Source organism: Paramormyrops kingsleyae, chromosome 17, assembly GCF_048594095.1.
Source record: "Paramormyrops kingsleyae isolate MSU_618 chromosome 17, PKINGS_0.4, whole genome shotgun sequence".
In the NCBI taxonomy this organism is placed as follows: Eukaryota; Metazoa; Chordata; class Actinopteri; order Osteoglossiformes; family Mormyridae; genus Paramormyrops; species Paramormyrops kingsleyae.
The window spans coordinates 11,802,382-11,825,430 of record NC_132813.1 but is presented as its reverse complement, the minus strand read 5'-3'; the positions used below and the strand labels follow the sequence as shown (position 1 = coordinate 11,825,430).

The following is a 23,049-nucleotide window of genomic DNA, read 5'->3' as shown; positions in this document are numbered from 1 at the left end:
TTGCCATGTTATCTGGAAGCAGGACATGTAAGACTAGTAACCTTAAGGATCCTGGTATCATTTGTTGTAGTTCCTTTGTGCAGGTTACTAAGCAACCATAAAATAGGCTGAAAATATTTAAATGAAAAAAGCGACTTTAAGTGTCATATAAACAAGTGTCAAATATAAACAATGGTTATAATTGTCTTATAGTGCAGGATAAGAGCCTTAATTTATAGACACCAGTTTCACTGCCACCATGTCTGTGGACTGTGGGACGAAACACACGTGACTCTGCACACACAAGCTGCTACCCAGTGAGACGCCACACCAGCCTGACTTTAGACAAAAAGGTGAAAAAAGCATTTACAGTATGTACACTTAGTGTGTACTCTTTGTTTTATGTTGTGTCTGTGTTTGTTTCAGATATTAATGAGTGTAAGAATGACCTGCAGTGTCCCGGTCAAGAGTGTGTAAATACAAAAGGCTCCTTTAGGTGTGTTCCATGCAGACCAGGATTTGAACTGAAGAACCAGCAATGCCAGGGTAATTTCTCGCCTCCTCAATAGTATTTGTAGGTAGATTTCCTAAGGATGAGTATGAATGTAAAGCCGTTTCCTTTCTCACAGATGTTGATGAGTGTCAGCAGAATCCCAGCCCTTGTATTAACAGTGTGTATCAGAATATATTCAAGCGATTATCAATGTGTCAACAAATGAAGTAAACGCCATTTTAATATAACTTTAGCAGCATAATAATTTACAGTGGGTAAACTTAAATAATCTACAAACAATTAAATATCTTACTCTCTGGATACCATAATATATAATTTTTTTCTCATCGAAATACCATAACTATTTAGCCCCAATAATTTCATTTTGCCACATTTACACAAACTGTAACATGTGGTTTTTGAGAAGGTGTCAATCCTAAGATGCTAGCATCTCTTGACAACTTCCTGCTTTCTCATTTTTAAATCTTTTTGGATTTGTTCTTGAATAGTCTCAGTTAAAGGGTAGGAGAATTTAACATCTGTTTTCTACCTGTCAGTGAAGACAAACTGCACGTCTTATCAAGTTTCTTAGTGTATTTGTAGCAGGTTCTCCTTTGCTGATGTTCAGCCATGTATGTGTCCATCTGGCAGTAAGCATGACTGCAAGGCGATGAGAGAAAGGGAAGCCCCACAGTACATACTGCAAACGGATTTTGGCTGTTAAATGGACAATGCTCAGTTACAACACAATAAGCTTACAATGCTAATATTGTTACATTGTTACATGTTTTGCACTTAACTAGCAACTACTTTCACAGGAAAATGTCTTTAACTTCTGTGATGAAAACAATGAGATTTTGTGATAGCAGGTTACATCTTCATATTTCCATCTTGTCTCAGATATTGATGAGTGTCGAAGAACCCCCAGTCCCTGTGAAAATGGCTACTGTGAGAACGTCCCAGGCAGTTTCCGCTGTCAGTGTTTCACAGGATATGAGCTTCAGGGCAACACCTGCACAGGTAAGAATTATTAAAATTGAATATTTAATAACTGATTATTAAAATTCTATAATTGCCGTATTATCTGGAAGCAGGACATGTAAGACTAGTAACCTTAAGGGTGCTGGTATCATTTGTTGTAGTTCCTTTGTGCAGGTTACTAAGCAACCATAAAATAGATTGAAAGAATAAAAAGTTGAAAAAATGAAAAGAAAAAAAAATACTTTATGTATCAACTAAAAAATATTAAATGGTTATAATTATTTTATAATGCAGGATAACAGCAATCTTGCTTATCCTGGTCAGTCAGCATAGGCCTCTAGGCTTTGGTACACACAGGATGGTCCATCACAGTCCACATACAGGATCATGAACTTTCAGCAATTTATAGACACCAGTTTCACTGCCACCATGTCTGTGGACTGTGGGAGGAAACACACGTGACTCTGCACACACAAGCTGCTACCCAGTGAGACGCCACACCAGCCTGACTTTAGACAAAAAGGTGAAAAAAGCATTTACAGTATGTACACTTAGTGTGTACTCTTTGTTTTATGTTGTGTCTGTGTTTGTTTCAGATATTAATGAGTGTAAGAATGACCTGCAGTGTCCCGGTCAAGAGTGTGTAAATACAAAAGGCTCCTTTAGGTGTGTTCCATGCAGACCAGGATTTGAACTGAATAACCAGCAATGCCAGGGTAATTTCTCGCCTCCTCAATAGTATTTTTAGGTAGATTTCCTAAGGATGAGTATGAATGTAAAGCCATTTCCTTTCTCACAGATGTTGATAAGTGTCAGCAGAATCCCAGCCCTTGTATTAACAGTGTGTGTCAGAATATATTCAAGCGATTATCAATGTGTCAACAAATGAAGTAAACACCATTTTAATATAACTTTAGCAGCATAATAATTTACAGTGGGTAAACTTAAATAATCTACAAACAATTAAATATCTTACTCTCTGGATACCATAATATATACTTTTTTTCTCATCGAAATACCATAACTATTTAGCCTCAATAATTTCATTTTTCAGCCATGTATGTGTCCATCTGGTAGTAAGCATGACTGCAAGGCAATGAGAGAAAGGGAAGCCCCACAGTACATACTGCAAACGGATTTTCGCTGTTAAATGGACAATGTTCAGTTACAACAGAATAAGCTTACAATGCTAATATTGTTACATTTTTTGCACTTAACCAGAAACTACTTTCACCATCAGTACAGGAAAATGTCTTTAACTTCTGTAATGAAAACAATGAGATTTTGTGATAGCAGGTTACATGTCCATATTTCCATCTTGTCTCAGATATTGATGAGTGTCGAAGAACCCCCAGTCCCTGTGAAAATGGCTACTGTGAGAACACCCCAGGCAGTTTCCGCTGTCAGTGTTTCACGGGATACGAGCTTCAGGGCAACACCTGCATAGGTAAGAATTATTAAAATTTAATATTTAATAACTGTCAGGGTCAGCCCCTGTTGTCTCACTCTGTGTCCCTTCCCCGTTTGGCCAGCAGGCATTGCTGGTCATCCTGTCCTTCATGTTAGTCTTTGTTAGATGGTAGATGTTTTATTTTGAAGGTTCTGTTGTTTGTGCTTGAGTATTATTGCCTGACTTTAGACAAAAAGGTGAAAAAAGCATTTATGTACACTTAGTGTGTACTCTTTGTCTGTGTTGTGTCTGTGTTTGTTTCAGATATTAATGAGTGTAAGAATGACCTGCAGTGTCCCGGTCAAGAGTGTGTAAATACAGAAGGCTCCTTTAGGTGTGTTCCATGCAGACCAGGGTTTGAACTGAAGAACCAGCAATGCCAGGGTAATTTCTCGCCTATTTGTAGGTAGATTTCCTAAGGATGAGTATAAATGTAAAGCCGTTTCCTTTCTTACAGACGTTGATGAGTGTCTGCAGAATCCCAGCCCTTGTGTTAACAGTCAATGTGAGAATAGCCCAGGCAGTTACCAGTGTGTCTGTTCCAGTGGGTACAAACTAGAGGGAAACAGTTGCATCGGTAAGCCTATTATACTATTATATATTACTATTATCTAGTACTCGTATAGCCTGTTGTCTGCTGTGATTTTCACCATCTGGTTGTAATTGTTAACAACATGAAAACATTCTTGATTTCAGATGTGGACGAATGCGAAGACCCATCGCAGTGCGCAGGTGAAGAATGTGTCAACCTTAAAGGATCTTATAGATGTATTCCTTGTCGGCGAGGCTACATCATACAGAATGGAAGATGCACAGGTAAATTACACTTGAAAACTTCCATCATAAATGCTAGAAATACTGTAGCTAGATCTTAGTGGTTTTACCTCATGCCATTTTGTTTCAGAGATTTTGTCTGAACCGTGTAATAACCACGGGTGCCTTATGAATAATCCAATTAATAACTAAACTTTCATGCTGAGCATGACGTGTGTTACATAAGTTGTTAAGTTCATTCAGTGTCAGATCCATTATGAAATATTTTATTTATGAATTCCAATTTTCCAAAGTGTTTTCCTTGCAAACATAGTAAAACAGCTTCCAGTGTCCTCCAGATGCAAAGAAAAATGTTGTGGGCAGTTTATTACAGAATTATGTGAAGTCTGTCTAGTATATTATATTGAGATGTTGTACGTGAGTGTGAAACAGAACGAAAACAGACTATGTTTGAAATAAGAGAAAAGTTTACAAGCAAAATGTGTAACGCAGATGGGTCTGTATGATCCAAATAATCTGGGGGTTCATTCTATTTTAAGGTGATGCCTGTCAGATTAAAATTATGGGGAAAGTAACGATATAAACTGATAATAACATCGTACCATTTTACTAACCAATTAGTAAAATTTGAATGTACCTCTTAATGGTGATTGACACCTCATCCCCTGTGAATGGTTTATATAAACTCCCTCTTAGCAATTTTAATATATTTTTTTATATAGCAAATGAATTGAATTGCTCTTACAGCGTAGATCTGTGTGTATTGTCCTGAAAAGTAACTAAGCAACCAAGAATTGGGTATAATTAAGATATCACAGGCAATGACAGAAAAATTAACAGCTCATATCTAAATTTATGCTGTCATAATGGTGGCTGACAACATTGAGTTTTATAGCCTTTTTTTCAGATGCTGGCCAAAGGATTGAGTTGCAGATACCATTTGAAACTTGCAATTACATGAAAGCATAACGAGCAATATTAACAGTGTTCGACAGACCCATGCACCACAGATTAACTACAAGCCAACATTTGCATTTGCCAGTTCACTGCAACACATTTGTGCGATAGGTGAATTCAAACAGATCACCAGCTGTCATTCAGTACTCAAATGCTGTATTTTTAATGATTCAAATAACATTGCCCTCTGCCAGTCTTATAGACTGACTTCAATTTTATTTGTTAGAAGTGACAGAAAAGCACCCCTTAGATTTTCACTGTGTTTTTGTTTTGCTCATACACATCAAACACAGCAGTGTTACTATACTTCCTGGTTTGGTCAAGGGAGAATATAAAGGTTGGCTCAGAGTAATGATCTGGACAATGAAATGCAGAGGTAATGCATCGCACGGGTTGGCAGCATCTCAACAAGGAATGTTAAAGGCCCAATGCTAAACTGCTCTTTGCAGCTAAATGAAATCTCCAGGAAACAGTGCTAAGAAAACCATACAGCTACAGTCTATAGGCTTGTGTGGGTGCTTAAGGATCTATTTTGCACAAAACGTCTTTATCCTGCTTCTTGAAATTAATCCAAATTCAGTGTTTTATGTCCATCTTAAACCCATCTAACAGAAAACAGTTACTAATAAGTGAACTTTTTTCTCAGATGTAGATGAATGCCAGAGCCTACAAGGCTGTGGTCCTGAGGGCATCTGTGTGAACACAGCAGGCTCCTATCACTGCGACTGCCAGCCGGGATATAGAGCAGCCGGCCCTGGTCATCAGTGCAAAGGTTGGTCTTCCCTGTGTGACAATTTCCAGGCCTCCTCATTACATATTACGGCATCATTTACATAAATATACCATTTTTTCCAATAGGGTGGCTCTGTGGGTAGCACTGTTGGCCAACAGCTCTCAGGATGACGGTTCAAATCTGCTCTTTTCATTGCATTTGGAGTTTGCATGTGTTCTGTGTCATGTGGGGTAATTATTATACCCCAAAGGCATGGTTAGGCTAACAGGAATCTCTAAATATACAGAGTATATGATTGTATGTGTGTGTGTGTCTGTGTGTGTATGTGTGTGTGTGTGTGTGGTCTCATATATATTACATATCACAAATGTTCCCACAGTGTGATGAAAAACCTGTTAATTTGACCTTGTGGGGACATCTTTTTGGTCTCAATTTTATAAAAATGCAATCGAGCAACTAAAGGCTTGTATTTTGTTTGGTTACTTATGGTTAAGGTTACAGCTGGGTGGGAGTTACGGTTGTTGGAGTTGGGATTAGGGTTATGGGCAAGTTCATCCTCACCATGACCTGGCATCCTATCTGGACGGTTCCTGTAATTCCCTACCAGCCCTGTGCTGGCTGGGATGTGCAGCAGGCCCCTCTTCAGCTCTCAAATAGAGGCGGCTGGAAGGTGAATGAGTACCAGAGTTGGGTAATTCAAGTCCAGAGAGTAAAAGTCCAGACTGGGATTTTGTTTCAACCAACAAGTTGAATACTCTGTGACTGTGACTCTTTATGCTCAACTGGTTGGTTGAAACAAAATCTTGGTCTGGACTTTTACTCTCTGGACCTGAACTACCCAACTCTGATGAGTACCATCCAGTAACAGTTGTTTACTGTTCATTTCTCTATAATGGCGATATGAAGCTTACTGCTAACAATAATGAGTTGATTACAATTTGTTATTTCAAATGGTCATATTAAAGTTATTCTCTGACATAATTGCTTTTCTTGGAATTACTCACGTCTGTATAACAGAAAAAAAAACAACTACATTAGTAAATTGAAATAGAAAGAATAAAATGCAAGACAAATGATGAAAATTAGGACTGAAATGTTTCTTTACTTTGCTATGTATTCTTAGAGATCCACCCCAGCTAAGTTTGAAGTTTGTTCTCTAATCCTTTTATTGTGTTACTTGCACAATTAAAATACTCATCACAGACAATAAGATACCTTTTGACTCTGCGTTAATGTGTATGCAGATATCAACGAGTGTTTTGAGGGGGAATATTGCTTCCCACATGGGGAGTGCATGAACACAGAAGGATCATACCTCTGTGTGTGTTCTGAAGGGTTCAAATCCAGCATGAATCTCAGCTCCTGCATTGGTAAGGGTGTACGTTCGTCATCTTTCTTGACCCTTTGCTATTATGGTGTTAGGACTGTTTCTCATTGACCGTATTTTGTACACAGTTGTAAACAGAACACTTAATGAAATGTGGTAAAAAAAAAAAAACAGTTCATCAGGCAGCAGTGAACAATTCAGGTGCAGGTGTCCAGAGTCAGCAGTGGGATTTGCTTGGCGTCCACATGCATGCATTTTTGTTAATTGTGACATTGCCTGTCTAGATGTGGATGAGTGTGCCAGGCCAGAGGCATGCCAGGATGGAAGCTGTGTCAACACTCAGGGATCATTCCAGTGCCAGTGTTATGTAGGATTCATGACCAATCCAGAGCAAACCACCTGTCTAGGTAAAATCATGGTATTACCGAATGAATGTTAATTTCTGTAACATGTTTATGATGCATCAGGACTTGACAATGTGACACGTTATTTGATCTCATTAGCGCTTTCAAACGTTTGGCACTGAGAACAGAAGCAGGTGACACAAGAGTGGGCACGGGAAATTGATTTTATTTTGTAGTAGATTTCTTACAGAAATGGGATGGCAAAGAGGTTCCACAGATGCATATGAAAAGAAAACATATGGGTTTAAATGAGACACAAATAATAAAAGCTCAAGTAGGAAGCGAGGAAAGTGAAATAATAACAGGCCTAGTGAGAAAGACAAACAATTAAGGTGAAATAATGAAAAAAAGAACAAGTGGAATGAATCAATTCAGTTTTTTCTCTGACAGTAACATTCATATTAAGATACAACATATTATAATAGAATTAAAAATTTTATTTTGTCCCTATATATGTATGAACTTCTGTGTGGGCATGTAAATATGTGACATGAATCCATTTAGCCTTTATCTGGCAACATGGCATTCATATTTAGATACAATATGGTGCAATGTGGATGTTTGTGTGTGTATATGGATGTAGGTGTTACATTTATGTGTGTACATTGATATAAGGATTCCAGACAACAATTGGTGCAGCAGGACACCGTTTTGCTCATTCAGTCTGTTCTGAGTTAATAATTAAGTAATTTATATGGAACTCAGTGATCTGAGTGCAGAGGATTCTTGTACCGAACAGCCCATGTTGCATTTTTAATTCCTGTGCTGCTGTCTCTTAGATAAAGATGAGTGTGCAGACTCTGGGGGTGCCATATGTTGGCCAAAGCGCTGTGAAAATACTATTGGTTCTTACTACTGTGTCACCATCTGCGAGCCTGGTTACACTGTCAGCGTCTCTGGGGAGTGCATGGGTAAGAGTCCACATCATCTTTTAAAATATAGATTATAAATCTGTGACAGGTTTTATTAGGAAACATATTGGTATTAACTGGGTGAAGAGAAACTGATCTTGTGTAGGCTTGACACAGACATATATTTTGGCTGTAACAAGTATCTTGTGATTTCCATGAAAGTGTAAGTATTATATAATGGAGAAGTATAATATTATTATTAGTATTGATCATCTTGTCAGGTCTCTAGGAGTGTATATTGAAAACTCCATGTGCTTTATTAGTGACAAATATACTACCTCCCACAGATATTAATGAATGTGTCAATGAGACTATCTGCGGGGAGCACTCTTTCTGCCAAAATCTCATAGGGACGTACCAATGCATGTGCAACCAGGGCTACAAGGCCACGGACAATGGAAAGGGATGTGAGGGTATGGATTTTTCAAAAATATACTGGTCCATTTTGTCTAGATTACAATCTACTGGGCAGTGCATTACTTGACTTTCACAGTCACAGTGTAAAGAGCAATTTTGAATCACCAGTTCACCAAAACATCCATCCACCCATCCTTCTTCTAACTGTTCATCTTGGAGAGGGTCGCGGGAGAAGCTAGAGCCTATCGCAGGCAGCACAGGGCAGAGGAACCCCCTCTATAGCAGCCCTGTGGACTGGTATCCTATAGAGCATTAATTCTCAACCCGGTCCTCAGGAATCCACAGACAGTCCACATTTTTGCTCCCTCCCAGCTCCCTGCCAGGCAGACAGTCCATATTTCACCTTCCAAAGGAGCTGAAAGGGAGCAAAAACATGGACTGTCTGGGGCTCCCCAAGGACCGGGTTGAGAGACATTGATCTACAGGATACCAATCCACAGGGCATACGCATGCAAATGTACACACAGGGCATACGCATGCAAATGCACACACAGGGCATACGCATGCAAATGCACACACAGGGCAATTTAGAATATGTCAGTTCACCTAATTGCGTGTCTAGCACTTTTTGTGAAGTTGAAGATATTCAGGGAATTTAAATGTTTGTTTTGGTGTCTTGCACTCGGCTATTTTTTTCCCGGCATTTTGGCAGATGTTTACAAAGACAAAGGATGTTACAATCAATATTTGATAGAAGTTTGTTTTATCATGACATGAAGTAACTGTCACTCGCATTTCTGTTCCTCCACTTTTATACTGATTTCTGCCTGAAAATGGCGCAGCCTTATTGTTGCTTCCTGACCCTTTTTGCAGATGAGAATGAGTGTGAAACCATACAAGGTGTGTGTGGGACAGCGCGCTGTGAGAACATGGAGGGGTCCTTCCTGTGCGAGTGCCCAGGAGAGAATGAGGAGTTCGACCTCCGCCTGAGGAGGTGCTTCAGCCGACCCCAGTCTGGTAAGATTCACCATGCTTAAAAAGATCTCTTTAGGAATGAGTCTGCTTATAGCTCCATTTTTTCATAATCTATAACATTGTTACATTTATTCTGTAACCTATTGACGTTATACAGTAGATATACACTAGTGGCCAAAATTGTGGAAACACGTCCAGTTCTTACAAATTGTTAGAATTGCTTTATTCCAGTTACTCCAATTACCTACTTAATCATCCAATGTGTAACATTCAAATTCAATACATTTGAAACAATGTATGAAACATTCTTTGATTGTTTATAAACATTACTGCCAATATTTCTGCAGTAATTTTTAAAGCGTAATGCCAAAAATGCTGGGCCAAAAAGCTTGGGACAGAATCATTCCTGTACAAATACTATTGAAGTAATTTGCTTATAGTAATCAAATAGTCCCCTTACAGTGTTCATTTTGGGTATTTTTATACATAACAACATATGGAAAGTATTAAAACTATGGTAATTCTTTTTATTATTACCGTAACCCATCTGCTTCTGGCTAGCTACCTGAGGCTAATGCTGCATGCACAGAAAAGATGACGTCATTTTCTCTCGATGACAAATATAGACTCATCGAAACTTACGAGAAACCACCAAAAACGAGCCACTGAGATGCAGCAGCGAAACTACAATAAGCTATATTTTATGTACAGTACTGTCCTGTATTATAGAATATTGAATTATACACAGTTCAGTAATTTAATTTGTACAGGACTGTAATTTGAGAAGTGTTTGAAACAGCTGTACTGTATTTTGAAAGAGTCAATAGGTGGGGCTAAGCTTAACTTCTACTTTACTAAATTGCAAATTAAATGATTTTTCTCCTCAGCCAGCAAAACATACACCCAGACTCTAAGCCTGCATCTCACTGTAATTCATAATAACACATACAGTGGATATAAAGGCTCTACAGATCCCTATTGAAATCAAGTGAGAAATCAAGATAAATCATGTCAGACATGACTGCAAACTGTGAACCATGAGGTACTGTGAAGAAGCATCATTCATTGGGGCATGAAGAAGAACTGTGGTATTGTGACAATGCATCATACACTGGGGCTTGAAAAAGTACTGTGGTACTGTGAAAATGCATCATACATTGCTTCTTTTCACCTGGGACAAGGGCTATAGTCAAGATGGATGGGATAATGACTAGCTGCAAATATGAGAATATTTTGCCAGAAAAAACTGCTGGCCTCTGTCAGAAAGCTGAAGATAAAGAGGAATTTCAGCCTGATAATAACTAAATCACAAATCCAAGTCAAACAAAGAATGATTTCAGAAAAGAAATATCTAAATCTTGGAACGGCCAAACCAGAGCCCATAACAACCCGTGGAATGACCTAAGGAAGGCTACATGTGTGTAAAAGACTCCTTGACAATTTGAAGAAACATTTTTTGCAAGGATGAGTTTGATCAAATCTAGGTGTGCAAAGTTACGGCTGTGCACTTATACAACCAGGCCGCTATTAGCTTTTTAATTTATTAATAATAATAATTAATTACTATTTGTCCTACTATGCATCTATTTATTTTTCTCTTGGATTTTGTTGGTTGCAAGGTTATATGCAAATTGGCTGCAGGTTTGACAAGAATTATGTTGAGTTATGGAGTTGCATCACAAAAACCTGCATTCGGAATTAGGGTGTGTAGACTTTTTACAGCAGTAGCCAAAATTATGGGAAGGTCTCTTGATCACTATAACCGTGATAATTGTAAGTGGTTTCCACTGTACTATCATTATGATGTCACAGCTATAGAAACCATCAACATTATACAGAAACGCAGTATTAGGCTTGCAAGCTTCAGGGTTTTTCTCGACTTTTTCTCACGATGTCCAGCTTTTCTTGAAAAGTCCATCTTGAAAATGGCTTTGTAAGTATATCTTCGACCAAATCAATTTCCTCTCCTCTGTTAGCCATCGTGGGTTGAAAAAACAGCTATTAAATCAACACAAATATTGTTTTAGTTTGAGTAGGTTACTACAGATGCGGTTTGCTAGCTCTGACCGGTTCACTCTCTGACCATCCAATCACAGGACGTGAAAATGCAGATGTTGTCGTATGCCTGCTAGATGCCCCCGGCGTCCCCAACTCGAAATCTGACTGATTAAAGCAACAGTTTCACTAGCATCTACTTTAAGCTACAGGTGCCCACACTGTTGATTCTGGAGACTCAAGGCAGATTTCATTGACCCTGGCAACACTTGATGGCTGAAATATGATTGGACATAAGCGCTACCATAAACAAATACTACTGGAAGCAGTGCAAAAATATCAATAAAATATCAATAAAAATATTTTAAAATAATAAAATAAAACGTCAGTTATTTTGACTTGCGTTGAGGCCACTAGAGAAGGCCTCACTGGCCTTGACGGCCCTCCACTGCTCTATATGTGTATATACAGTATCTGTGCATGGTGGGAGTCCATCCATCCATCACCATAGCCGCTGAATGTCAACTGGGGTCGCAGGGGGGCCCGGAGCCTATCCCGGGAACAATGGGCACAGGTGGGAACCAACTCTGGGCAGTCGCCAACACACCGCAGGGCGAACACACATAGCCACACTCACACAACTACAGGGCCAATTTAGACTCGCCAATCAACCTGCATGGTGCGAGTGACTCATCTAAAAGGTAGTAGTGTGTGATTTTTCTGCTGTACGTGCCCTCAGGAACAGTTAAGTGTTCACCTCCTGCTCGACCACCTGGCAGGATCCTCTCTCAACATGTCCAAATGTGCTACAGCCTATGACTTGTGGCAAAACTGACTTACACTACTATGCACCCTTCTGTAAAGTCCATAAATGTTCACAAGTAGAAATAAGATAAGTTTTCTAAATTGAACTTTAATATACCCATACACTTTTAAAATGGAGTATATAGTATCAGCCTAGGCTACAAATGAGATCACCCAAAAGTCACAGGTGATACGAGTGCATTTTGGTGTCTTTACTCATTGAGAATGAACACATTTGCAGATCAACAAGAGGGTGGAGGACACGTGTGGTTACATAGCTGGTCGAGGAAGCGCATGAATGTGAGGAAGACCTGATTGTGCTGCAGTGGACCTTACTGAAGAATATGAGAGAAAACAATATTTGAGCAGCATTATGTAAGACCTGGAACTTCATTCTGGACTTCCACCAGCCTCAGTACCTCTGGAATGAACACATCAGATTAGCATTAGTCAGAGAAGAAATTATTAATAAATGTACAATTTCAGTGATCATTTTTTTCCTTGGCAATGAACACTGTGGTCAGGTCTGCCGAAGTGTAGGGCCAAGAGCTTCCTCCCAAGCCTGAAAACAGCCCTCAATTAGAGTGTTCATGCATGATCTCACTGCAACAACAACATCAGTCCCTGGGAAAAGGTGGATCCTACAGGGGCTATAGAAGCTCATCAGATGGGCTTGTATAAGTGAGAAAAGTGAGAAGTGAGAAAAGTTAATTTGCCTAGGGTTTAGGGGACTAGCTAAATGCTAACACGTTTTACTTCTCAATATTCATGACGTGAATTTGCCGCTTCACAGAACAAGCAATCAGTAATCACAGGAAAATGTTTGACAGCACGACCAGGAGTAAAGGTGTATTTGGCAGCGGTAAACAAATCAAGGACTGCAGAATGCAATATTTCAGTTTGAATTAGGACTAAGATACAGGGTATTAGTTGAGATTTTGACTTCTGAACTTACCAGACTTAGATGCTTCTCAGGAAAACATATTAGGGAACTACCAGCTGAAGGCTGACCTAAGAAGTCCTAAGATGACCCGTAGAGACGACATCAGCTCATATCTGAAAGCTGCCAAAACTTTCTTTGAAGAATTTTTAGATTAAAGAACTTCTATAGATTTGTGAAAGGATGTAATATGCAGTATTGCTGAGGTAGATTTTTGGGTTCTACTAGAATAGATCTACATGTTTCAGTGTTCCAGCACACATTATTTTTCTCATACTGTACATCTCTATTTACTTTGCCTATAACTTTGTCTGAAACACTCTTTTAGAGCTTTAAGCCCCTAAGCCCCACCCCTGATGAGCCCAGTGTGCTCTGATTGGTCAGCTTGCCCTACACCTTCTGCCCCTGTCTTGCTGTCTGCAGGCAGATACTTACAGGTAGGCTGCCAATAAGAGGGCACAGCAGAAAATAAATATTTTAATAAAGCATTATTTATTTATTGAAAATGCTCCAAGTTATCTTGCTAATTTGACATTCATGGCTTACTATACATAGCTGGTGATACATTAGGTTATACAACAAGGAAAACTCAGCAACAAGAGTCCTATGGAAAATTAAACTAAAGACTAAAAACATGAAAACTACTTGAAACGAAACAGATTTCAGCGGTGATGGTTCCTAGCTTCAGTGTAGACTGCCCGGTGTAGACTGTAAATTGGCTCCGAATTTTTTAAAGAACATACAACAAGAATGATAATATGGTCCATGGTGAGTTTCTCTTATGACAGATTTCTTGGAGCTGCATGCTTTGAAACAGGAAAGACTTTATACTCCCCTACTACTACTGGATCGCTCCCATTGCGTGAGTGTGTGGATGTGTTTGTCCTGTTATGCACTGGCTATTTATCCAGGCTCTCCCCCTGACTTACTGCCTATTGTAGGCTCCAGGTCCCCCAATGACCATTTAGAAGATGAACAATTGGACGATGGATGATAATAACAGTAATGAAAAGGCAATACCGATGTATTTTTCTTTTCCAGGTCGACTGTCCATCCCCAATGGCTCCTCTTATTCCTCTACCTTTAGTTTCTGGAACCCAGATCCCCAGGTTCCTATAGATAGTGCTCCTGTACCTCCGCCTGCATCCCTCCCAGGGGAACTGAGGGAGTGCTACTATAATATCCAGGACCAAAGCACCTGCCGTGTGCTGACTCGAAATAGCACCTACCAGGAGTGCTGCTGCACCGTCGGGGAAGGCTGGGGTCTTCACTGCCAGTATTCACCCTGTCCCACCTCAGGCTCAGGTACTCTCACATATTTCTACTATCTCATGACCAGCTGTTTTTTTTTTTTTTTAGATGTGTCTATTGTGAAAATGACATTCAGAAGACACATTTTACATAAACATGATACAAGTATATTGTAACAAGGTAGGGGGGGGACACTGAAGCAATGATATACTGTTTTATCGCAGTGCTTTCCGATAAATATCATATATAAAATATCAAAAAGATTTTGACAAAATATCAAAGATTTGCATGGTCTATAGTCGTGTTACAAGTGTCTTTGTTTTTCAGAAATAAGCATAATTTTCAGTGGTATTATTTTCATTAGTTTTATGCCTCGTTCTCCTTGGTGATGCAATTACTAGCAGTACAATGAAATGGACAGTCAGAAAGTTAAACTGCTGATGTAACACCTTCACTGTGGGTGTGGTGTGTCTGCTTTAAAATCCAGCTGGGGAAACTTCTAGCATTGAGGTAGGCTGCCAAAGTTACACTGACATCAAGTGTTTTATTATTATTATTACTATTATTATTTTTATTATTGTTATTTTAATGTTCGCCTCATTTAGTTGAAAGACTAGTAGACGTGTTGTTATTACTAATTGGTATTCAAAATATTAGCAGAATTAAACACACGTTGAGGAACACAAAGATCACAAATATCCTGCATCAAGCTATGAGTAAGGTGGCCAAGCCCTAGGATCTATCTTGCATATTTAGAAAGAGAGGGTTTGTGGTTGCATCAGCCATTTCTGTGCCCTGACCTTAACAATGCTAGTAATGATAGAAATTTAGAATTGGTATATTTATTATATGATATTTTGTAATCACCTCCTTTAAATAGGTCAAATAAAACTACTTTAGCTTTTACCAAATTGGAAAATTACTACAGACAAAACTTCTGTACAGAATAAAAAATCAGCTGCATTAAATATAATTTTATCGATTGATTGGTTGTTGACAAACAGGGTTGTGCTCTGCAGGAGACAGTGTAATTTAATGCATGAAGTATTGTGTTGAGGGAAGATGATTGCACCGTTTTTTGATGTTTTTGATTAAATACACAGATGAAAATCTACCACCCTGATATAAAACAAACAATATGGATTTCAAGCATAATTTTAATAGGCTATCCATATTATGAGACCATACGACTGTCTAGAATATACCTTTAACCTGAATTTTAACTTATCCAGTCTGTTAGGGCCTCATTGCACTTTTGAGCTATAAAATTTAATGAAGTTTAATAACAATGACTTATCAGATAAATAAGTAGGAAAGCATTGTAGGTACTAAATGTACATGAAACATTTTTAAATAGTAGCAGTGTGAGTAGTGTGATGTGGGTGACTGGGATATTTTTTTTATTTCCTTTGTCAGCTTCAATAATACTAACTCATGTAAAAGAAATAAATGGACATTTAAATGCATAAAATGTATAAACACTAACGATGGATTACGGAAACTCATACGGAATGGAACAAATTCTCTATTTGATCTTTGTTTTTGTTTGTGTCTAGTGGCATACCAAGCATTGTGTCCAAGTGGGAGAGGCTATGTGACATCAGAATCTGGTGTTTACAGTTACAGAGGTAGGTTATTATGTAAAATGTCTTTGTCACCTTACATTACAGAAGACATTTAAACACAACCCACAGAAGAGCGAAGCACAAAACTAAAATTTATCTAGACACAAGAATCCTTTGTCAGGATTTCTATTATTATTATTATTAGTAGTAGTAGTAGTAGTAGTAGTAGTAGTAGTAATAGTAGTAGTAGTGTTGTTGTTGTTGTTGTTGTTATTATTATTGTTATTATTATTATTATTATTATTATTATTATTGTTAATAATAATAATTTTATGTTGTTGTTGTTAAACAAAGTATTAAAAATGATTTTACATTTGTAGTGAACATATGCATGAATTTCCGATGCACAAACAAAAACCATTCTTTTAAAATCAGAAGGCTCTAAAAATGCATCAAGGCAAACAAAAACAATTCATAGAACCACACAATCCCATCAATTAACATGCACACTCCCTGGAGCCGTGGTTAGCCATTGAGGCTTTACTGGGAAACGGACAGCACACACTTCTCAATACATGAATACATGATTAAGAGATAGAAGTGCCCATGCTAAACTTTTTTGATACAGTATTTGCCAACGGCTTGATTAGCACACTGCTTCATATTTATAACCTTGGCAAAACATTGTGCTAAAGAAATTTTAAATTAAAATTGGTTTGATTCTTTTTTTTTGTCCTAGCCAATTTCCCAGAAAGGACTTGAATGAATAAACATAACTATCCTTTGTCAATATACTGTCAAAAATATTTTCTTCCCTGACGTCTGTCAAAAGTGTTTTTCTTATTTGTCTTTTCTAGCCAAAGGACATATTTTTCTTCCGTTTCCTCTCCGCTTTGTAACATATGCTTTGGAATTTGTGGTACAAACATTATCAATTGAAATGCAAATGCTAAGAAGATTTACTGGACTGTAAAATGGCATGTCATTGGTTCTGTGTATTTCAAAGTCAGATTTTTCACACTAAGTAAATATAAAGAAATTTTACTCTGTCTTGTTAGTTTCTCTTCTTGCATCCTGTGAGGCAATTTCACGGAATCAAGATCACTATTTCTATTTGCATTACTGTAAATAAGAATACTCAAAAATAAATAATTGTAAGACATTCTCTAGGTGGGACATAACACAGACATGGGAGGGAGAGGAGATGGGTAACAAAAGTATGAATAAAAATTCGACAGCCATTTTGGCGTCAGTGAAAGAAAAAAAGAAAAAAAACATTGATCATGGAGAGGGACTTTAAATGGGTGCAGGGGAGAGTGACAGATTATGAAAACTTGAGAAAAACTGTTTTATATAATGATTGGTAGTAGGGTACAGCTTGAATATACCTTAGTTCCACCCCAGAACATCCATAGGCACACTTGTGATCATTTCAGTATCTTTCCATTTCAGCATCATTTGCATTCGCATTCCTTCTCAGTCTACTTGCATATTGGAATGTTACTTGTAATTCAGGTGCCATTGATGGTGTGATCCAACACCTAAGGTACAAAAATGTTGCTCAAATGTATTGCTAGCTCTGAATTACCTTGGCTGTTGGACTCTGTGAGTGCATGTGCATGTGTATGAATACCCAGCAATACTACTGGCATTGTGGCTGAAGTTTAGCTTTACGTTTAATAACATTTAAGACTCTTTAGCACAAACCAGCTTAGCAGTTTAAAGTATATTACACACCGAATGCCTAAATGACACAGGCCGCTGACATAGAAACAAGTGAATGATAGTGACAATGAGATGCATTATCTAAAGACCATATCTAAGACTAAGAAGTTGTGTGAAGGAGTGGAAGGGAACTGGGAATTTTTTGTTGGAGGAATTTTACATCATTACCAAGGATCGGAAATTTCTGAATTTTAAATGGTTGTCAGGGAAGAAAGCTGATAAATGAAGAAAATGTTGAGGCAGGTTGATGAGAGGGTGTGTTGTATGTCCTAAATAAGCTTACAATGTCTGGCGATAGACGCAGGTAGCCCAGGGAGATTCAGTAGTCCATGAGAGAGATTGTCATAGGCTAATTTAGCAGCTGATTGGACAGTGAAGTAAAGACAGGGCACCTGGATGTTGTAGAAAAGAATTCTAGGATTCTGTGCTGGCAGATTTTGAGTTTGTCATCAGATTTGATTTCAGATTTCAGACAATGACACGATTACATTGTCCGAGATGGTGGTGAGTGCATGGTAGGGATGAGGAATTTCTCTGTTTTGGACAGGTTAATTTACAGATGGTGGTGTGTAATTGAAGTGAAGACATCAACCAGTGATGCACGTGGAGACCTGTGTGTCAGAGGAGAGGAACGAGGTAGAATCTCCCCGGCAGTCGTAGGCTGTGTTATGTCATGTGCCTGCAGAGATAGACGATGGTAATATTTTTTTAATAGATGGACTGGAAAATAACTAAAAGGAAACCTATACATTGTTGTAAATTTGTAATCAAAACCCACTGGAATTACTGTGCGCCTAGTGTAAAGGTTTTTTGCATATATATATCCAGCTGGTACATCTACATAAACTGAAAAGATTGTATGTCTATTAGAAAAATGTATACGCTATTTTAATGTAAGCATTTTCTGTAACTACTTACAGTATCCTATTCAGGGCCATGGGGGTCCACAGCCTATTCTGGGGGTTACAGGCACAAGGCAGGGCATAATATATATTTTTCAGTATTTGAAAAATGTATGTATATATTATATATATTATGTAGGTGATACAAATTTATATTCCTAAGACAGTAAGGCTATAAATTATTTGGTATGCCTTGTTTGTAAAAAGTCATGATTTTTTTAAATCAGAAAAGTCAAGTCGACAATTTTTTTATAAAATAAATTCATACAAAACAAAATATAAATATAAAATATCTTATAATATATTATACCTTCATAGGTTTGCCACCATGTGAAAATATTCCAGTAGTATTCTTGTCACAAATCGTTTAAATTTAAGACAGATAAAAATGTACATTAGGTCAGTCTTTTTGTAATCAACAACCTCAGTAATAAGCAAATGCATCCATTATACACCGTTGGGGTGCTATTATGAAAATGAGCTCTTTATTGCATGTCTTCCAGTTGAGCCCATACTCGATATATTTGTGCTTGGCAAAAAAACTACTAATCAGCTATTAGTCAACTATTAATATTAACGCTTTTTCTTAATGGGTGCGAGCACTTTCTGCGTGCGGCTGCTGTACTGTGTCTCTGTTTTCTCATCCTCCTCTCAAACACCTCTAAACCGAAGTAAATTCATTTATACGGGACTGTGTGGTTTGCATCGCCAGAAGAGAAACTGTAACCATGGAGGAATTACATACTGGTGTGGGCCTCTTAATAATTATACCAAAATCAATACTGCCGCTCCGTAAATGTTACTTGGCGCTTAATACTCTAACAAAATACTGCTTCAGTAAACCCATATGTTTGTCCTGTTAGTAAATAGAGTAGTAATAATAATAATAATAATAATAAAGAATAGCGCCTTAGCTAATTTGCTCTAAAACAGAACGGATGTCTCATGTACTTTTTGCTCCCTTTCTTGCAGATGTGGATGAGTGCAAGCTGTTTGACCCTGAGGTCTGTAAAAGGGGTTTGTGTGTGAATAATATCCCTGGATACGCATGCTACTGCCCCACTGGGAACTACTACCATTCCATACTATTGGAGTGTATAGGTCAGCAATCCACTTTATTATTCATCATTTTAGCTTTTTTTTTTTTTAATCTGGATTGTACCCAAATTCACTTTGCATCCAGTATCTGGATGAATGACCATTTGTGTGTGCCTTTATATAATTTCTCTCCTTTGCATTGACACTCCTTTCACGTTACCAGACAACGATGAGTGCGAGGGAGAAGTGGCTTGCTTTGGCGGGACCTGTGTAAACACAATGGGCTCATTCTACTGCTCATGCGAGCCACCGTTAGTGCTTGACTATACTCAGAGAAACTGCGTCAACATGACAGGCTTCACCACTGGTAAGCTTTGATCAATCTTATCACAAGAGGAGCTCCTTTGTGATTGGACTCCTAAGATTACACTCATTGTTTTAATTTCAGTAACACTTTACTTGATCGAACGCAAATACTTAGTTATAACTCAGTTACTACTTCCCTTTAAGAAATAATGTAAATTAATTTAATCCGTTCCAGACCCCCAAGCGATTGCCTATTTAAACTTATCTACCTACCTAACTAATGATAAAAAGCATTAATCAATATAAAACTAATACACACATGAAAAAAGCACACATACTAAAGCAATAGACATGAAATAAATGACACCACACTCCAAAGCGAAAGCAGACACACATGCACCACCTTAAAGACTCACTATAATGTCCTTTTTAAGTTCTACAGTTTCTCTCACGACTTTCCTCTTAGGTTTGCTGGTATCACTGCTCACTTTCTTAGGGGCTATGATTACTGTATCACTAAATGTACTGTAGATAAAGCACAAAAAAAAAAAACACCAAACACAGAAACACAGCTTTCGCACGTCAAACTCGGTCGAGAGGCACCGCGACACTAACAGTGATTCAAAGACATCAGCATCCCAGCAATGCCTTCATTTCAGCCCTTCAGAGACACATCTCGATCTGTACAAGTCCTGTTCCGAGTTTTCAGTCGAGTTGCGGTTAAATTTTCTCGACCGACCCATTCAAGGTCCGGATTGGTTGAACGTGTTGCGACTCATTCAAATTCTACCAGGAATGGTTGAGTTTATAAGATTAAGATTTCGGTCGAGATACAAATCAAAAGAAAAATCAACAGACCCATTCAATGTCTGAGTTGGTCGAATTGAGTTCCAAGGTTCTACTGTATCATATTATTTGTGCCCTGTCAAGTAAAGTGTTACCGTAATTTTTATATGACAAATAGATTGTTGTTTGCCTTGTTTTAAGGGTAATTTATGAAATTAATCAAAACCACATGCACATTTACATTGTCCTTAAATATTTTAATACATCTATCCACCCTCCAACCATGATGCATCACCCATGATGCATTGGACACGTGGCAAGGAACACTGTAGAAAATGCTAGCGCATAACGGCAAAATAGCTGGCTCACTTTAAATGTACTGCATGCATATAAATAAAATGTAAGTATCCCTCAGGAAAATATAGCCATTTTAAAAATATATACACATGTTGATGTATTTTTCCAACCCAGAAAATGGGTCTCTGAATACATTTAAAAATACAAATTCCCATTGTTAATTTTTTTTTTTTTGTTAAATGTGGCAACCTTAATCCATTTAGATGCTATCAAAGGATCTTAAAAAAAATAAAAAATTAAAATAAAATAAAAATCAGGCATCCACAAAGCTTCCCTGGGGTCTTCTTACTTTTTCCTCAAGAATGGACAGGAGCAATGTCTGATAGCACTGTCAACGCCTCAGGATTTTCCCACACTTCCACACTGCAGACTTAACATTCCACACAAGTTGATACCACACACTGCACCTGAACCACATGCCCTCCCACTGGCAATTACATGGGAAAACAGGTTACTGCTTGCCCCTTACACACTGAACATTGCAAAATAAAAAGAAAATAAGAACAATGCTCAGGGCATTCCACCCCCCACCCCCCCATACCACGAGCAAAATGAAACATCCAGCAGCGTATATTTCTAACACACTTTCATCCATCACGACCACTTTTGCCACGACACTACCGTCCAAGACAGAAAGCGGAAATGGTCTCTCGGTGGCAGACTTTGCTACACCCCACAAACTCGCCGAACCAGAAAGCAGAACATGCTCCTCTTATCGTAAGCAGGATGAAACGCCCGCTATGGCACTTCCTCCCGCGCCGGCCCGTCTGCCGCACAGCACCCACTCAGCAGGCTCCCCTGCTTCTGATCTTCCCTTTTAAGAAGCACACAGCTCCCCACATTCATCAAGCTCACCAGCACATGGTATAAGCACAACGCCAACTCAAAAACACATCTACTATCTTAGTATAAACAATGGAAGAATACTAGCCCACTGCCCTGAGCCAGAGTCCAGCTGCAGTCCAAATATACATTCCCACGGGACTACTCCATCTCTTAGTTCAGCTTATTTCCTTTATCCTCACAGCTGATTACACTTAACCAGCCCCCGGTGTGCCCCACTGATCATCTATTAGCTTCTTAACAGAACATGCTCAGTAGACGATTGGCGCTCTTTCACTGCCACCACGAACCGAGCCGAATCCGAGCTGTATCGTGAACTAACGGTTTTTCGTTGTAAACTAGCAGGACAGAAAGCGTGACCGAACCAAACTGATTGCGTCGCCACCATCTGAATGGTTGAAATGCACGGAGATACTGGTGATCTGCGTCGATATGCGTGGATTATCTGAAGGGGAAAAAAGGGCATATTCTTTATAATATTCATTATTATTAGTATCGCACATCGTGATGTATTGATGCATTCCCAGTAACTCATAACATAAATATTTCCAACCTCCCACTTACTGTAAAAAAGTAGTACAGAACAGCTGAACAAACGGATCCGTAATGCAAAGTTACACAAGCGAAAGATAATTCAGCTAGCTTTAGATGCTAACATTAGAGAGCAATTCTCACAGACGTGCTATCAGAAATTAGCACATATAGTTAATCCTGATGTAGACCGTGTTAACAGTAAATAAGCGTCTCTTCAGTTTTACGTCACTATCACTCTCCAAACCTAGGAACACCTTTACCGAGCTGACCTTTCTGCAGTCGAAAATCAAAGCGAACTGCATCCACACTGTATTTTCTTTTCGCAGTACGGCTCAGTTCCTGTATGCCAGTGGAAAAGCGCCATATGCCGTTCTTGCAGATCCCCACTAATTCCCATGCTTGAACCTGACACATGTTCTCCCTGCGGCATGAGGGTGTCTTCCCACTGCCTGCAGTTAGGTTAATCGGTGTCTCTAAATCACCCATATTGCGTGCTTGCATCTGGGTGTTTGTGAGCACACCCTATAACCAAAAAGCTTGTATCCTGTCCAAAATTTAGCTGTGTTTATGTCATGTGCTACCTGGGATAGACTCCAGGCCCCCCTTGAGACCAGAATAAGTGAAGGGTAGATAGATGGATACAATTTGGTATTAATTAACAT

At 38.6% G+C, this 23,049-nt stretch overlaps 1 protein-coding gene across 5 annotated transcripts in view; it reads left to right on the top strand.

The window, feature by feature from the left end:
* Positions 1–23,049, top strand: part of ltbp4 (latent transforming growth factor beta binding protein 4) — a 69,069-nt gene that overhangs the window by 42,787 nt on the left and 3,233 nt on the right. For 4 of the 5 annotated variants that reach the window (XM_072701471.1, XM_072701470.1, XM_072701473.1 and 1 more), the window contains 17 exons: positions 406–525; positions 1,373–1,492; positions 2,050–2,169; positions 2,781–2,900; positions 3,168–3,287; positions 3,361–3,480; positions 3,600–3,719; positions 5,281–5,406; positions 6,612–6,737; positions 6,979–7,101; positions 7,878–8,009; positions 8,297–8,422; positions 9,240–9,383; positions 14,122–14,385; positions 15,888–15,959; positions 19,496–19,624; positions 19,785–19,928. In XM_072701471.1, the coding sequence (XP_072557572.1) occupies positions 406–525; positions 1,373–1,492; positions 2,050–2,169; positions 2,781–2,900; positions 3,168–3,287; positions 3,361–3,480; positions 3,600–3,719; positions 5,281–5,406; positions 6,612–6,737; positions 6,979–7,101; positions 7,878–8,009; positions 8,297–8,422; positions 9,240–9,383; positions 14,122–14,385; positions 15,888–15,959; positions 19,496–19,624; positions 19,785–19,928 (2,226 nt within the window). The remainder of the gene's footprint in view (positions 1–405; positions 526–1,372; positions 1,493–2,049; positions 2,170–2,780; positions 2,901–3,167; positions 3,288–3,360; positions 3,481–3,599; positions 3,720–5,280; positions 5,407–6,611; positions 6,738–6,978; positions 7,102–7,877; positions 8,010–8,296; positions 8,423–9,239; positions 9,384–14,121; positions 14,386–15,887; positions 15,960–19,495; positions 19,625–19,784; positions 19,929–23,049) is intronic. The other variant, XM_072701472.1, reaches the window with a different exon arrangement.